The sequence below is a fragment of the Diplotaxodon limnothrissa genome, linkage group LG7, assembly GCF_057381915.1.
Source record: "Diplotaxodon limnothrissa isolate DT_005_m linkage group LG7, D_limnothrissa_male_GT1.1, whole genome shotgun sequence".
Lineage (NCBI taxonomy): Eukaryota > Metazoa > Chordata > Actinopteri > Cichliformes > Cichlidae > Diplotaxodon > Diplotaxodon limnothrissa.
The window spans coordinates 13033533-13052050 of NC_140602.1; the positions used below are offsets into that span (position 1 = coordinate 13033533).

Below are 18518 nucleotides of genomic sequence, written 5' to 3' on the forward strand. Positions count from 1 at the left end.
CATCAGTGAGAACTTTGAAGATGAAACGAGGCTGGGTCTTCCAACATGACAATGATCCAAAACACACCGCCTGGGCAACAAAGGAGTGGCTCCGTAAGAAGCATCTGAAAGTCCTGGAGTGGCCTAGCCAGTCTCCAGACCTCAACCCCATAGAAAATCTGTGGCGGGAGTTGAAAGTCCGTGTTGCTCGGCGACAGCCCCAAAGCATCACTGCTCTCGAGAAGATCTGCATGGAGGAATGGGCCAAAATACCAGCTACTGTGTGTGCAAACCTGGTAAAGACCTATAGTAAACGTTTGACCTCTGTTATTGCCAACAAAGGTTATGTTACAAAGTATTGAGTTGTATTTTTGTTATTGACCAAATACTTATTTTCCACCCTGATTTACGAATAAATCCTTTACAAATCCTACCATGTGGATTCATGGATTTTTTTTTCACATTCTGTCTCTCACAGTTGAAGTGTACCTCTGGTGCAAATTACTGACCTCTGTCATCATTTTAGGTGGGGGAACTTGCACAATCGGTGGCTGACTAAATACTTTTTTGCCCCACTGTAAATGTGTGATGTGAGATCACAGAATTAGACTCTAATTGGACAGTGAATCTTTTCACTGATGGCCTGCATCAGTGAAAAGAATCATGCTCACGGATACCTTCTGCGTGGCAGTCCGGAGCTCCGCCAGGCAGGTAGCTAAATTCTTGGCACACTGGCCCAGTTGCATAGCAGCAGCTTGTTCGGCCACTGTTGGAACTGCTGACTTTGCAGACGCCACCATCTTACTCCCAGGCTGAGAGACAGTAATAGAAACACACCAAGAAATGAGATTCCTTTGATAGAGGGTTACAGTCACTCACTGTGTCAAGGTGAAATACAAACCTGTAAGAAGCTCTGGCTGGCCATGATGAGGGCGAGTTGGGGGCCCAGCTCCTCAGGCTGGGCTTGGCTGCTCCTCATTCCCTGCACCAACTGGGGAATACTATCTGCTACCATCTGAAATTAAACACCACATAATGTTTGCTTCATATGCCACACCATCATGACTTACTGAGAAAGGTGCTAACAAGGCTCCCAAACAAGACACTCCCTGTGACAACATGTATTATATGTAAATACAGGCTATAACATTAGTACAAAAGAGCACATCACAAAGATTACAGGATCATACCTTGCAGCTGTGAACTAGCTGTTGGTGTGAGGCTGTATTTTTGTTGGATGCAGCTGCGTTTTGGGCAGCTGCGATGGTCTGTGTAGCAGCAGCCGCTGCCTGCTTAGCAGCGATCTGTTCAGAAGACACAAATGGAGAAAATGTAAGTAAGAGAGTGCTGCTTGGCTAAGAGGAATGTTCACTTTTGCTCTGCGCAGTATTATGCTGTCATGTTCTGTACTCCAACAGAGTTCTAATCAGACTAAAAGGGGTCACAACCAAAAGGTTTTGGAAGAAGAGGGAAATGGATGGAACTATGCTGCTCGGTCATGATTTCATGAAGTGATCAGTACTGCCTTCGCTTGGGCAGATTTCCAGAACTAAAGCTAAAAATAGCCTGGCTTACATTAATTCATAGACACAAGACAGGGTTTGAAGCAATGACGGGACTGAAAACAAAGCTGTTAAATGGGTGAGGAGATACTGATGGAAAGATATACGTAACACGTGGTATCGTTATATAGAGAAAATTCACATAACCCTAAAGACAGACAGACAGACAGACAGATAGATCAAGTGCCCTTGTTATTCTTTTGCAATTTTAAAGAATGTGATCAGTATACAAAAGAAAATTTAATGGCTTCTTCCTTTGAACTTAACCCACTCAATCAAGTTTCATGAAATTCGGCTTGGTAGCTTTTGCATAATCTTGCAGAGAAACAGACAAACAAACCCCACCTATTACACTGCCACTTCAGCTTGTGGCTTGTCAGTGGAATACATAAAGTGATATGCTCATCATGCTGTCTGTATAAAACTGGATAAATTAAGGGGTCTTAAGGGTCATAGTGTCATCTGTTATATTTGTCACATGCACTTGGATATGCTCAACATTCTGGTCTTCCCCAGCTTACATGCTGTCTCGATAGAGGATGCTATTACCATCATTAGTGTGAACATCTGATGCAAGAAGGATGACTGAGATGCTGCATGTCTGATAGCAGGCTTATTCGAGCCCTCAGTAATGCATAGTTTATGTGCCTAGAAAACTGAACACTACACTGTGTGTTCTTGTGCAGAGAGCGGGAAGTCATTAGGGGCAAACTGATACCAAGGGCTAAATACAGATCTTTACACTTAGGTGGCTCATTCACAGCACTAATGGGGCTTATAGCACAGTGCTATAGGAAAGAGAAATAATACAAATATAATAAATTGCCCAGCAGTTGTTTCTACATGGTTATTTTCATCCTTTTCAGTGTTTTCTTTCTCCTTTTATTTTTACACCATCTTTCTTTTGCAGGTATTATACAATAACAGAAAGAGATGTTTGGGTCACACCTTTGTCAGTAAGGTGAAACAAGAAGAAGATTTATGTTTTGATCAAGGTCAGACAACAGAAAAAATGATGACACATTGAGTCCTTTAACTCACCTCCAGCCTGTTGACAATTTTTTTCTTTATTGCGTTCTGAGCCGCCGCGTTAGTGGCGACACGTAGCCCTTCAGCTGCCTCTCTGAGTCTCTGTTGCTGGTCTTCATTGTCCGGGTAGGCGGCTGCCCCCTGGGGGACGCATTAACACACATTCATGTACACATGTGCAGATGTGCACACGCGGACACACACTCCCTCACACATACTGTACTGCACATACAGAATCTAACAACAGCAATCAGATCTCAGCAATAAAAGTTTAAACAACTCTGGTTATGCAAGTTGTGCAATAGATGGAAAGAGTCATTTAGATCTGTCTGCTTTTTGACAGTTTCCAAGGAAACCGTCAGTGCCAGATCCTCACTTCCTCTTTGATAATGGCAGTGACGTGGTGATTAATGTGTCACAGATCAAAAACATCTAACGAGCCATAAGCAGCGTTTCACATGCCTGTGTATTTCACACTGATAATATCCTGCTCAGCAGTGCCAGGGGCTCATTAAGAGCCACTGATGCAGCAGCCTTTTTATTTTGGATGTGAAATGATGCTAGTAGATAGTGCATACAGTAATGCCAACACTTGTTTTCTATCAAAGGGAAGATATTCAGTTCAATTCCTTTAAAACTGTTCTAGATGTAACAACAACAAAATAAAATGCACTGCATCAAGAGCTAGGTTAAATTTTGTAGAATATAATAAGGTACAATAAAGTAATGTAATAATGACTGAAAGCAGTTAGCTTGTCTGGTATTATGTTAACCACACTGCATTGTGAGGTTAAGCCTGATGCTTTCCTACCTTAGCAGCCTCCACCATCCGAGCTGTGGCATCAGCCAAGAGCTTGGCTGCAGCAAGCAATTTTTTGGAGTTGTCAACATCAACTTCTGCCTCTGCATCTGATCTCATGGCATTGACCAAGTCAGAGGTAGCTTGGGCTAAAACTCTGGCCTGACGGACCATCTCACCTGTTCACACGCAAACACCAAGTTAGTGCCCCGTATAAACATCAAAATGATCTATTACAACTGTTACAACTGAAATTCAGCTGATTTGGGCTTTTGTTCATTTACATTTTTCTTTTGTCTTTTCAGTGATGACATCTATGCTAATGAAGACAGAATTATTAGCACCTCCACAAAAATGTCATTTTTATTAGAAAGCCAGTGATTTTTAACACTCTTTTTCCAAACAGCCTAGTTTTAGTTTTGATACTTATATTACTTTAAAACAAAATGACAAAAAACAAACAAACAAAAAACTAAAGCTGGCAGGGTCAAGGGTTAGGGTCATTAGCCTGCTAAAGCTAATAGTCAATTGTGTATCATTTTGCTGGACAATAACCTGCAGTCCTTTGTTGTAGTTTTCAACAAGCCTCACACACATCTCCTAATCAACCCCAGCCCATTGTTCTTTGGCGAATGTCTGAGTCTCTGATGGTCTTCTGGCATGGACCGTGGTCTTCAATTCAACCCACAGATTTTTAATCAGATTCAAGTCAGGGCTTTGAGCAAACCAGTCAAAACCTTCTTTCAGAATCTTTGTATATCTTTCTTTCTTCGTGATTCCTTCCACCTTGACAAGATTCTCAGTTACAGATGCACTGACGCATCCCCACAGCATAATACTCCCACCACCGTGTTTCAACAGTGAAGATGATATTTTTTTTATTGTACACCACTCCCTTCTTTCTCCACAAATCTCTGTGTTCAAAGAGCTCTAATTGAATCTTATCTGACCAAAAGAGATGCTTCCAGTATACATAATCATTCTCCAGGTTGTCCTTAGGATTCTTCAGTCAGGCTTGAAGGTATCTCATGTGCAGAAATTGAGTTGTTCTTGGTGTGAAACACGTCTCTCACTAGTTTGCTTTTCAGAGTCCTTGAAATCTTCCACATCCTTCCTCTGATCTGTACTTTGTGGCTTTGTTTGAATTTTTGACAATTTCTTGATGACTCTTTAACACAAACACCATAAAATAACTTGATTGTACAAGCTTCGAGCATTACAGAGTTAAAGCAAATCTTTGCACAGCAGTTGTTTGTGCTATGGCTCAATAAAAAGATCAGTTTTTCAGTGGGTTATTAATATTTCACCCTGGTCATTTTTATTTATTCTGATATGATCCACCAGTTATTGTGTGCAAACAGAATTAATTTATGCTTTCTAAATTAAAACTTTCTTGCTGTGTTAAAAAGCCACTCTGGAAATTTTGACAAAAACTTTAAATTTCGGAGACTAATAACGTAATTCTCAACTGTACATCTGTATCAGCCTTGACAGCCAGCATATTTTTTAAAAGGTTTTGGAAATATTGCCACCTATGAAAATGTAGACAAAACGCTTGTGAGGCCACTAAAAGGATTTCTAACACTTTGACTATAAGAGCGCCTCATTAATACATACAGATCTTCATTAAAGGCATAATTGATGTGATTGGACGATGACTGTTACTGGTAAGTTCGGCTCTCATTACCATCTTACATATGAGACTGTAGAGGTAAAACAATTTTTATGTAAATTTGAAAAATCATACTACTTAAACTTACACGACCAGAGCTATTACAGCTGTAAGTATTTCAGTGTTCGACAAATTAGCACAGTATATTAATTCATCCTAACAGGCAAACCTAGTGCATCAGTAAGAAATTTCTGTAGTCGTGCAGGTTCACACCATCTTCATCTTCATCTACTCTCATAGCTAGGTTTCTAGTGAGTCATCCCTGTTCCCACAAATAAAACAATCTTTTGATATATGTTGCATCTCCACACACACCTGCTACAAAGAGCTGTGTTTCCCCACTCACCCACCTCCGGCTCAAAAATAGCTCACCCAGAGAAGACTATGAAATACATTTATATGCATTACAGCCTACATGCTAATTTCTTGGGATTCAACCAACACACTCTGTTGACAATCAACTCAACAAAGAGATTAAATGAGAAAAGCGTAGCAGTGCCTCAGCATTTAAACATTTGTTCTCTCAAAAAATCCCCAGGTCATGTGTTTTCTGTTAAATTTCAAAGTCTTCCTGATGCTGATTGGGACCAGATTGAGTACTCTGTAGTGGTTTTGGATGACATGTTTCCCATAACCCCTTGAGAATCGACTGTGTTTGAAAATTCTTCGGCCTCATGGTTCAAGCCATTACGAACAGTGTCAGCTTTCAAAACACGTCGAGGACTTTTAAGATCACTTAACATACACATAAACACAAATATACCTTCAGCACCTCTGTGATAAAGTCAAAACACATTAAAACAATTCAAATAAACACAGGTATTCACTCACCAGCATCACCCATGGAAGTGAAAATGTTTTCGGTCACGTTCATAATCGTATCCGTGGCCTGGTCATAACGTCCAATAGGCTCGCCGCAGCTGGCATAGTGGCGGACGTGCTGCAGGAGGTCGCTGAGAGCCTGGCTCACCACACCAGCTGCTGCCCCAACTTGCTTCAGCAGCTCACCGTCGTCGCTGGCCGAGCGGCAAGCTTTGACGCAGGTTTCCACGGAACGGTCCACCAACTTCCCGGCCTCGACAAGCTGCTCCTGACACACTGGGGAGCTGATGGTTGGGCTCACCACCTGCACCACACACAGATGTTGGCAGAAATAGTCAAAGGAAACAAAATAGAGACATTTTGAAGACACAAACTGCATCTACAATTAATCTTACCTCATCTAACCAAATGCAACAAGTGAGGCTTTAAATTAAAACATATTGCTACATATATACGGAATACATTTCTTTAGTTGCTATTTAAAGAATTCAACAAATACAATGATGACCTGCTTCAATTGGATAAAACATTAGTATTACATATTTTTTAAATATGTCATATAAGTCCCATATATTTTTTTTTGGATCATTTTCTGGTTAATAGTTTGTCCTTTACCTACTGGGCTGCTGAGACGAACAAGTTTTACATCAGTACCTTAGTGCAGGCGACCAGCTGTGAGGTGGACAGTGCACACTGAGTGGCAGCTGCAATCACCCGGTTCTGCAATATGGTGTCTTCGGCCACCTGGGCCACGTTCTTGGCCTTCAGGACTAACATAGCAGCTGCATTGGCCACTGCTTTTGCCAGATTCATCAGGGTGTCCTGCAACATATTAATCAATGTCCTTCACTGAAACACAGCGCAGCTGCAAACATGTGACTGATGGGATCAGGAAAGTAAATGTTTTCATATTTTTTCAATCGATATAGAGTGATTACTGCACAGCTAATGCATGTGGAACAAGTGTAGCACATAACAGAAAGAGATAAATGGTTAAGAATTTTAGGCAGCACATCTGTGCTACTATGTATAGCAAATGGAATACAAACTATGTTAATGTAACAGAAGAACACTGTCTCAAGGTCAATGAGAACAAGACCGTGGATGATTTATGAGCCCTCTTCTCCAGGCATTAACACCAAAGAGAGTGGTATAAAAGCTGCGAGAGGACATCTAAACTAAGGTGTATATGGCATGTAAATGAATTTCAGAGTAAGAGAATAAATTAGGTAGCTAGAGAAGGCTACTGAAACGGTGCTGTTAGTGGAGGTCTGGAACAATGCATTGCCACTTTACTACTAAAAGCTCTCCTTCTGACACTTTGTTTCAAATCCACATAAAGTGAGGGTCTAATAATAAAGTCTGAGGTGATTACATAAGTTTGTATTGACATTTTTAAAGAGAGTTCAGAAAATGTGTGTGCCTTCCTGTTTGGCCAGCAGTGTCATAGAAACAGTGAGGGGGTGGCGTCCAACCTGGAACTTCTCATCAGTCTCGCCCTCCCCCATGTGACGGAGCAGGTCCCCGCTGGCTTGTCCAATGCTTCCTGCTGCCGTCAGCACCGTCTGCCTGGGCTGTATGGGAATGACATCATCACATTCATTACACAGGCTTGGCTTGCTCTTACAGAGGCTCCCATGAATTATCCAAACAGAATTTAGGATCAAAAAAATCATCCCCGTAAAACCTTCTGTAATACATCTTTGCTGGGACACAGATAAAAAAAAAATGCAGTTCAAAACTGTGTGTGCCTTTGTGACTACTGCGATTACAGATAAGGATGAGGTCCAAATCACTACAATAATCAGCAGGTGCCTCACCTCTGCGGCTGCGGGCTCAACAGATCTGAGCAGATCTGACACAGCTCCTGCCAGCATCCTGGCAGCACCCATGAGCTTGTGTCCACTGCCCACCTCATCGTCCATTAATGCCGCAAGCAACTTAACACCCTTAGACATTTCCGTCAGGTTGGAGGAGATGGTGGTGATGGCGCAGCCCACTGCTGTGTAGTCAGTTTCTGTCGGCTCACCTGCAGAGGATGGATAGCCATCATTACAAGCTAATCGGGTTACATCTCTGCTGTGCATCTTAATATGTTATGCTGTTGCCACCTTAATTTTGCTAAGCCACGGAGAAGCTTGTGTTTCACATGCTGCAACAAGCACATCAGTGCCAGTGCTGTAGCTTGAACCCATTTGAAATGGAAGATGAGCACGCTGACAAAAACGCTTTGTATTAGACAGAGAAGCTAGCATACGTGCAACCAAACAGATGGCAAGGTAAGATTAAAACCAAGCAAAAGGCTGGCTGGAACCTGACTGGCATTGCGCCAAAAATCATGAGGCGCTGAAAGAGACACTGGCAGTAAACTCAGCTTCAGGACAACAAGTTCAAGATTTATGAATCATAGAAATATTTTTGAGGCAAAATTGAGACATACATTTTAGTTTTAATACCATCTCAGTAACGCCGACTTGGAAAACATATTGATTTACACCATTTGCACTATGCCCAGTGCAGACTTCAGAAACCAAAGCTCATATATAGAAATTAATAAAACCAGAAAATAATAACATATGCCATCCCTTGTTTTTTCTTTTTTTAGTTATTTAGCATTTTCCCAGGCACTCACCTGCAGTGAGATTGACCACAGATGCTGTTCCAGCAGTGATGGCATCAACCTGAGAGTGGATTTCATGTTTGGATTCATCCACTTTGTTCTGAACCCAAACCCTGGATGCCTTTTGGTGGAGGAAAATGAGAGCTATTGGCATTCATCGTAGTGTGTGATTTTCAGCTCATATCAGCTTTCTTTCACAGGATTAAAGGACTAGGCTAGTACAACACCTATGGCTTTGGAAACACTCAAGCATTAAATACAGCCTCCACATTTACAGTCAGTCCTACATCCTAATTATATTTGAGATATTTGATGGACTTTGATGTGATTAGAATGCTTGATTCTTTTTAAGCCATCTTTGCTTTGCAAATCCAGAGGCTGTAATATCAGAAAGCACACAATCTCGAGTGTTAGAAAAGCACAACTCAAGGGATTGCTAGGATTGTGGGAATGTGGTAGAGTGCACCATCTATGCATGGTGCAACTGTTCTGAAATATTTTCCACAACTGAAGTAACTGGTTGTAATATGGCTCACCAAGTCATGGCCCAGTGGAGGCAGATTATCGACATGTCCCAGGTCAGCCTGGGCCTGCTGCACAGCCTGCATACTGCTGTTGATGGTCCCCATCAGGGCCTGCTGGGCTAGACTCTGACAGCAACAAACAACACAGACACAGTGTTTGCAAATGGCCTAACAAAAGGAGTCTGATTGCAAGATTGTGAAACTTTCTTGATCAGATTTCTTTAGGTCGCACATTTTTTCCTAAATGGCCCACAGGTTGGAAGCTACAGTTTCAGTTACTATCTGAATCAAAGCAAAAAAGAAAAGAAAAAACAGATCAGCATGTTTGTCAGCGCTTACTCACCAGTGGAGGCATGTGTCCTCTGTGCATTTGCCCTGTGGTGATTTGCTGCTGAGCAGAGGGCATAGTACCCATATTGAAAGTGTCAGGCCCGCCAATAGACCCAGACCGAATTATACCTGGAAGGGCTACCGAGCCGTGCTCCACACGGCCTACCCGATTGAACTGCTGCTGCAAAATTGTGGACCTTATTAAAAAATAAAAAGAAATAGAAAGCAGTAAGAAGAATTTTATAATTAATCACACCAAAACATTAACTTTATGTATTGTAAATAGACCGCATATTTGTAACATTTTTCAGTCTAATTGACCACTCAATGTACTTCATACTAGAAGCCACATTCACCCATTCACCTACATTAGGAGCACTGAGGTTTGGATCAAAACACCGACCATATGATTAGTGGCCAACCCACACTGTTTCCCAAGCCACAGCTGTTCCCTATGCACATTATATGCTTGTACATGCTGTTGTGGTCAGAAGGTTACTTACACTCATCATGGGCATGAATGTCATAGTAACTTTGGCCTTCAAATGGTTTCTTTGAAGTGTTTTTTGTGAAGAGGAAGAATTGTAGATTTCTAAGTTGGGAAGGCCTTTTGGACCCGTTTCTAAACAACTGCATATTTAAAGATCATCATTTCAAACAAATTTCTGAACGAAGAAGAAAGAAGAAACAGCCACTTCACAAGCGCATGGCACAACATAGAAGAGCCACCTCCACGGGACAAGACTCAGCAGTTCATCTGCATCTAAAGGACAAAGGTCACTCTTTCGAGGATGCCAATGTTCACATTTTGGACAGAGAGGACAGATGGTTTGAAAGAGGAGTGAAAGAAGCCATTTACGTCCACTGTGAGCGACCATCTTTGAACAGAGGCGGTGGTTTACGACACCAACTGTCTGCCATCTATAATCCAGTTTTGAGATCCTTTCCCAGACGCCTTAACGCCCACTTTATTTTCTGATCTGGTGAAATGATTTAGGTTCTAGTTCTAACATTTAGTCTTCTTAGTTTCACCTCCGAAGACCCGAACTCTTTCATGGCATGCATTTTTAATTTCTCTTTGCTATTTGGGCTGATTGGGACCTGATGATTGTGTAAAAACAAAGAATTATCTTTTTACTCCATTTTGTAAAGGGCCTGATATCCACATATGAGGACATTCGTTTATAAATTTCATTCGAACAGTGGCAGTATAATGTCCTTGTAAGTGGATATCAGAGCAAAATGTAGTATTGTGGTCCAGACAACCCAAAATGTGATGTCCGCATATTTGGACGCCAGGTCCTAGGAGGTTAATGATGTTCTTTCTGCTTGTGAGTTTTGCTATTTATATTCCTGTTCGTTAGTACTGTAAGAGTGTTACACACTCATTGTCTCATCTCTGAATAGTCAGCCTTTGTCTCTGTATTTGTTTACCTTTGGTCTTTGTCCAGTTTCATGCCAAGATCATAGGGCGTATATGTTTATCTTCTCATCTGTCAGGCTTTTAATCTGATCTTCTATCACATAAATTTACGTGTACGTCTAGACAAAATTTAAAAACTAAATTACTTGCATATGTAGGCATTTTAGAGTAAACTTTTCCCTTGTATTACTCAGGAGGATCTTTTTAAATAACTCTTCAAAATGATAATGTGACTGTTTCTAACTGAAATGACAAAAATGACAGAATTATAATTAAAACAATTATCACGCACCAACAACTGCTCCCACAGTACGCAGGCAACGTCAGAAGAAATACTGTACAAAAAAAAGTGTTTTCATGCCTAACTCAACAGATGCTCCTGACTCCACCAGTTAATTACGGCTTGTTTTGAGAGGCAGCAATTATGTTTTTGTACTGAGAACCACAACATGAGTCAATTGGTCCACAAGCAGCAGGAATATGATGCCCCATTCTGCCAGAGCGGTTTCACTGACAGCCATGTGGATTTCCAGTGATAACAAATTTCCAGATTCTGTGTGACAGAGCCCTAGTCCAGCTGCTTTACCTCGATTTCCATCAGTCACTGAGCTACACTGGAAAATCTGGACAGACAGAAACCAAATAGGAAAAAAATATCTGACTAAAACAGCTTCTAGCAAGCTGTTTCTTTTTTTTTTTACCGGTGTGATATCTTGACCTCCAAATGATGCAACGTTTTTTTCCAAAATAAAATTATATTCTAGTAGCTTTACCCTGAGGCAGCTTTTATAAAAATCACACAACTACCCATTTAACAAATTGTATTCTGGGGTATCGAGAAGAGCATTAATGTTATTGTCTCAGGTATAAAGTGCTGTTTTTTGTGTTTAATTCTAACATCATGTCTCTCGGGGAGTACACTGCTGGGCAGGCAGAAATGTAATTACATGCACAATTAAACAGTAAGCTTTAAATTCATGAATAACTAGACTGTGTGAAGAGAATCACAATGGTCAGCATTTTTATACACTAGATACTACTCACTTCTTAGGGGAAACTGATTCCTCCAGCATGGTGGATTCCTCATCCCCCTCAAGGCCAAAACGATCCTTACTCTGCTTCTGCAGAGCGAAGTTTAACAGACACCAGTGAATACCGTGGGCCGAATATGTGAAGAGGTGGATGTATCTCATATTGATTCAGATAGATATGTGTTTTTATTTTATTTTCAACTACTTGCCTTTTTAAGAATGATGTCAATATAACCAGCAATGAGTTGGGATATCTGCTCTCCCTCTGTAGTCTGGACAGAGTAGTAGCTTTCCTGGTACTCTCCAAAATCCTTCGTAATGCAAGGAAGAGTCCAAAGATTCAGGGCAAGACAAGTTAGTCATTTGAAATTATTTTATAGTAACATCTACCCAAGACTGCAGAAATACTCTATTCGTGATAAAACCCTTACTATCTGTGCATAGATTAAAAAAAACAAACAAAAAACCCTTACTGGGGCTGAATAAACATGGCAGTACCTTCCTCATTTCTGCTCTTAATGAAAAAAAAAAGTGACATGCTTCCACGGAGCATCCGATTTCTCCAAAGAGCTGATTAAAAATGAGATGTAGTGAATCTGAAAACTGCTCACTTCAAAGCGTTCCACAGAAACACGTGGGCGAGTATTCTTAGTTTAAATCAATGTTGGCAAATATACCTCAGAGTACTTTGCATAATCTATTAATCTTTAAATGGAGTAGACCCTTTCCAGTACAGAAAGAAAACAGCCAACAGCTGGTAAAGAAAATTGAAAAAGGTTTCAGATAAATAAAACATTCAAACACAGTCTCCCCCCGGGTATCTATTGTTAAGTCAGAAGAAATAGCCGGCTAGCAATGCCAAAAACCATTCAATATTGCAGTCTGAGGTCTCTACAATTTTTAGGATTCTGTTTGTATTGGAAAGTGAAGAAAAATGGGGGAAAGAGCAAAGAGTTGTATGTATCACACTCTGCATACAAATAATGCATAGGACTAGAAGTGTATATAACAGCACACTCTAAGTGGAGCTGAGGACACAGTACCAAGGTGAAACTCTTAGGGGAGGCTGCCCATCTCTTGACTGTTGTCAGTGGCCATTCCTGCACCACGTCCTTCGTCTTCTCATCCACCCGCATCACTGACTCTTTGGTTATCCCCAACAGCCGCGGGACCAGCTTATTTTTACCCTTCATCTTTTCCTGTCAAGTAAGAAAACATCAGACGACATTTATGTCAGTGCTTAAACACCTACACAGATGATTCATTCAAGGCGCAAATGCAAGATCATTGTTCCGTTCTCCCGATGCTGCCGTAATACACATGGCTGTGTCTGTGGCTTGAAGCCCCACTTGGAGGAGGAGAAGGGCAGCTGCGAAGTGACCCAGCAGAGTTCAGTCTTGTTTAACTGCTGCTTTATTGAGCAGGGTCTCCACAGACTGTCAGCACAGCAACATGCTATTCCACCAGCTCTCTGTCTGACCAGCTCCACTGCCCCACCACTATCTGCCCACTGAAAATCTATTACAGCTCACTTGAGACGCCAAGCCTACACTTGGCTCCCCTCCAAGGGGAATAGGAAGGACAAAACAAAAATTAGCAGTGAGCAGAGACGGGGAGTGCAGACTGCTCATGTTTAATGTGTCCAATCCTTTTGTTGTTTTTATCACAGGGTCAAAATGAAAAGCCCTGAGAACCACACAAAGGCCAATAAGTAGAAGAGCTTTTCAAGCTCACTGCTCTTAAACACAAGGACAGATAACATTATCCCAGTGATCATGATATCTTTGTGCAAAGGTTTATTAAAAACTTCCATTGTTTTAGGGTACGCCACCTCAATGTTATAATTACCAAGGCCGCATTCAAGCAGGAAGTGTGGTATTCTAATCTCAAGTGGAAAGTATAATATCATTTCAAACTGCTTAACCTTGGTTATCGGTTAGGGAAAATATGCTTCTTACTTTTCCCCCACGTGACACACACACATACTTACAGTAAAACAAAGCTTTTCGCCCTAAAACCTGCAGTGATTAGACACTCATAGGTGAGAAATGGAAGGTTACATTAAATGCTCCAACAAAGCCAGGCCTATGCTTTTGCCCTTGCAAGCGTCAAGAGCAGAGTGCAGCTGGAGTGAATTATTTAAGAGTCTTGAAACCTCCATCACTACATCTCCTCATCGAGCACAGACAGCGCTCGCACACATAGATGCACATGCACTCTTCCATGCACACAAAGATAATTTGAACCCTGCAGTGTACTTTAACTATGGGGCCAAACATTCCATTTATCGTCCATTAAGACCCCAGCAGACAACTGCACATTCACTCTTTTCCCTCTTTCCTGCAAGTCCGTAGCCAAATGGGCCGCTGTCAGAGAGCTTTAATAATACCTGCTGCAACTTTATCCCATTCACATGCTGCACTTCCATTCCACTTTTGTGTTTGCCAAAGCAGAACAGAGCAGAATTGCTATTGTCACAAGTATTTCACAGCGCTGAACTCCAAGCGCACACGCTTCCACTCCGATTCTGACTCTGATTTGTTGTGATAATGGGGCTTTTTGGTGTTTTCAGCAAGCTCTCATTCCTGTGTGACAACACTCTGCATATTGGGGCAGCTTTCTGGTCGTAGCTGCCACTCTTTAGAACAAAAGCATTGCATGCCTGTATCATTAAATTAACATTTGTTTTAGGTTTTAGTTTCATATCGCTGGACTGCATTTTTTACTAGCACATTTAGTAACAACGGGGAAAGAAACAAATACACCAGTTTAGCCAGATTATTTAAAGCTTTACTTAAATAAGTTAAATCTAAAAGGTATAACAATCCCTCATCAACTGTAACTTATGAAAGACCCAATTACAATTAACCTTATTTTGTGAGAAGGTGAGGATATTTTTATTTTAATTGTATAAAAATGTATTTTTTGGGGGGGAAAAAAGCCTGCTAACGCTTACCTTCACGAGAAAGAAGGACACTCCATATGTCTGGAGGGACCTAGCAAGCTTCACATACTTTACTTTTCCTTCTATCTCAGACATCTCTCCACAGTTTTTATGTTCCTGGAAAACAACAGTTACATTTCCAACTTAAACCTATCAGTACATATGTAAATATGCTTGAAATGTCATGTACTGGCTGTTATGTAAGTATTTTACACCTCAACAGAGAACACACTACACTTTTTGCATGCTGCATTTGAGAAGTGTAATGTACATACTTGGAATATTTTCTTCTCGGCCCCTCTCTGCTTGATATACTCTTTAGGTAGGAACTCCTTCAGGCTACGGAGACAAATGACATTTTAACTGGTTTCAGCTACAGGCATTTCCTTTTTCTAACATACCTCTAATTATGAGGTCATTTTTGCCTTACTGCCTACATATCAGGAAACAGTTGTAACAGCTGACATCACCCCTGAGCTTTCCATGGGAGGAAATCCCTGAAGTAACAACCATTACTGATGGAAGGGAATAGCTACCATACAGCTGAAATAAGCCTGTGTATAAAAGTACAGCATGTGCTAAACAAGTATTCTGAATCTTCGTATCAAGGCATCTTCTTCATAATAAAAACTTACTCCAGGAATCCAGGCTTGTGCTTGTGCTCCACGTGGGGTCCGAACTGGATCTGAGCCTGGATCCCCGCAAACTCACATGCTTTATCAAAGGAGACAGGGTGGGATCCATTCAATATATCATCTCTAGCCTGGAGGAGACATGAAAAGAGGTATGGGTGGATAAGTGTAAGGCAGTAACACACATCCAGGAAATAGACCACGAAGACACGGGAATGCTCCACAATTCACCCAAACAGAGCTCTCCAATGAACAATTCATTGTGCGCTTTGCGTGCACTGTTGCATCAAGAATGAAGTCTTCTAAGTGACTAAGTGCATTTCTAGAGAATATACATCATATCTCAGACTAAGGCACACAGGGGAGCCAAATAAAATTTGTTTGTGACAATGAAAGCAATTCTGGCGGCTTTCAAATGTAACAGTTTCGAGTATTTGTCATCACACTCAGTTATGTGTTATTAAAAAGGAAAGGATATCGCAAAAATGCACCAGTTTTTCACAGTACCCGTCTGCATCACAGAATGGTCCTCAGTATGGTGTTAAGCAATCTAATGAAGGATTTTTTTTTAACCCTTATGTCTGTTTGGTGCTACTGAGATGTCATTTATGATTCAATACATTTTCAGGCTCTTTATAATATGTATACCTTTTAGGGTGACACAGAAGCAGAAGCCTTTCTGTATAATGCTTGTACCTGTGTGCTCCAGGGGGCAGTCAGCTTTGCCCCCTGCTCTCTCTCTTTCGAGTTCACTGTAGCAAATTTAATCGCCGCAAAGCTGAGAGGCCTTGCTGGTGATAGAGGCTCCATCCATGCTCTTAGCATTAGCATATCAGTACACAGCGTGGACTTGATACATTCTTACGTCCCATTACATCAATGAAACACTAAGCAGCAGCTCACTGCTGTAATGAGAACAACAATCTCCTCTACTCACAATCAAGTCTTTTCCCAAGTGCAATTCACTGTGGAGTACATAAGCTCTTGCTGGACACAGAAGACACTCTAAAATTAGCCCTCACACATGCCATTCACTCCGCTACACACTGTTCACTGTACACCGAGTTTTCCTTCGACCAGTTGGTTCACAAGTATTTAGAAAAAATATTTAGGTGGCAATTGCACCAGACGATCATGGAGAGGTATTACAATGTGTAAAGCATAGTTCATCCATCCATCCACGTGTGTGTGTGTACTGGTATTTATTAAGTAAATAACAAATTCATGTTTTTATACCTAATTTTGAGTGGGTATGTACACTGGAGTTGTCTGATAAGTCAGAAATTAATCAAGCGTAACATTAAACAACTAAAAGTAATTAATTAGAAAATAATAAGATGCTTTACAGTTTTTTCTGCTATTTTGTAAAACGGTAAATTTGAAAATTCATTCATAACAACCATAATTATATTTTAGCATTAAAAATATACATTTCATTAGACGTTGCGCATTCTGGTTGATTAACCGTTAAAGAAACATAAAAAATAATCTTGCTAATTATTTTTTGCTGTTAATTTAGAACAGCTGTGGCATGCACATGGTATTTCATTTATGTTTTTATTTAATTTTTCTTTAAACAAAATCTGATTTAGAAAAACTTAATGGGGTTTCATATCAGTGGATACTAAACCCTTACTTAAATGAAAGTGAAGGTTGACTGCAAATCCAAAGTATGCTCTTCACTGTTCCTCAACGCAATGAGATAAGGGAGTCAATATTCAGCAGAGTAAATGTAACAGCTGTCACTCAGCCAGAAACCAAAGTGGGTTCATCCTCAATTGCTGTTTTGGCTCAGAAATGATGGCTCGACTCTCAAATAATCATCAATCAGAATATTACTGTTGGATAATATAACTTGTATAGTGAGGTAAATATCTGGTGTCACTGTATTCAATGTAAATACAGCATGCTGTTTAGCCTGTAGTCGTTTCATTGTGTACGTGCATTACTGGAAATTGACAGGCACACAGCTGCATGTGAGCTAGTGATGGCAAATTATGAATGAAGCTGATTTTTATGCATTTCATTACTAGTTTTATACTTTCTGTAAGAGCTGACCATTGATAAAGAATTAATTGACAGTGGCTGATTTCAGATTAATGGTCACATTAGGCACAGAACCAGTCGGATAAATATTATACCATATTTGTAAAAAGGCAACAGAGTGAAGACAGACCCCGAATTTCTCGAAGCAGATATGGTAAGTGATACAAGAACTGGTTTTAGTGAAGCACAAGACATCAGAAGCTGTGACACATACAGCCTGAGGCAACAACGCTGAGGTCAACTGTTCCACTCTGGCCAAGCAGAGCAGACAGCACACATTGCCATCATTTATTTTTGGGGCTAAGGTATATAGTCAAATAGCAGTGCTTGACTGAAATATTAAAACCAGTTAAAAATAATGGATTCCTTTTTCCTCTTCTCTTTCTATATGTATTGTGCGGTAAAGGTTGAATTGACCCCTAAAATATCAGCATTATAACTGTGTTACATCCTGTAGAATATCAAGTCCTGAAGACAAATTCTTAACCTGACCCTGTGCTGAAATATGCCAACTTTTGACACATGTAATACATCTGATTAAGTGATCAAGGGTTAAATGTAAAAGCAAAACTCAGTGGGTGATACTATTGCTATGGAGATTTATGCTGGTTTTAGGATAAATACAAAGGGAGCGGTCAAGTGGTAAAGAAGATTACTCTTTTACTGGCAGAGCTTTCATTAATGTTTGTGTGAGAGTGCGTGTGCGCGCGCGTGTGTGTGTGGGCATAATAGGGTGTTTGAGTTTGAAATCATGTAAGCTTAAAATCATGAATACATATATGAGATCACTGCAAATATGCAGGAGGGTCCTGTCAAATAGTGACCAGCAATGATGTCATGAACTACATGAACAGTTACACAATAATAGTACAGAGTTTCTAAGAATTGCTGGAATTATGAATGACAGAGGGCGAAGAGGAACATTTGTAGGCTAAAAAAATTCAAAAAGGAACACTGAGAAAGAGCAAGAGCAGCCTGTGGTATGATCCACTCTTCTGGCTGTGTTCGGTCTTTTTAACACAATGACAAATTAGAGCTCCTGTCTTGTGCCGAGCCAAGTGCGTGCGCGCGTCTGTGTGTGTGTGTGTGTGTGTGTGAGAGAGAG

General features: G+C 40.7%; 1 protein-coding gene across 1 annotated transcript in view; it reads right to left on the reverse strand.

The window, feature by feature from the left end:
* tln2b (talin 2b) overlaps positions 1-18518 on the reverse strand; it is a 97515-nt gene that overhangs the window by 26282 nt on the left and 52715 nt on the right. The window contains exons 7-24 of the mRNA XM_085359228.1: positions 15371-15498; positions 15011-15074; positions 14748-14852; positions 12835-12990; positions 12001-12102; positions 11805-11881; positions 9351-9534; positions 9020-9133; positions 8496-8604; positions 7684-7892; positions 7339-7437; positions 6518-6685; positions 5873-6167; positions 3382-3548; positions 2583-2711; positions 1170-1283; positions 881-994; positions 657-791 (exon numbers count right to left, since the gene is read on the reverse strand). Coding sequence (XP_085215354.1) covers positions 657-791; positions 881-994; positions 1170-1283; positions 2583-2711; positions 3382-3548; positions 5873-6167; positions 6518-6685; positions 7339-7437; positions 7684-7892; positions 8496-8604; positions 9020-9133; positions 9351-9534; positions 11805-11881; positions 12001-12102; positions 12835-12990; positions 14748-14852; positions 15011-15074; positions 15371-15498 — 2469 coding nt within the window. The remainder of the gene's footprint in view (positions 1-656; positions 792-880; positions 995-1169; positions 1284-2582; positions 2712-3381; positions 3549-5872; positions 6168-6517; positions 6686-7338; positions 7438-7683; positions 7893-8495; positions 8605-9019; positions 9134-9350; positions 9535-11804; positions 11882-12000; positions 12103-12834; positions 12991-14747; positions 14853-15010; positions 15075-15370; positions 15499-18518) is intronic.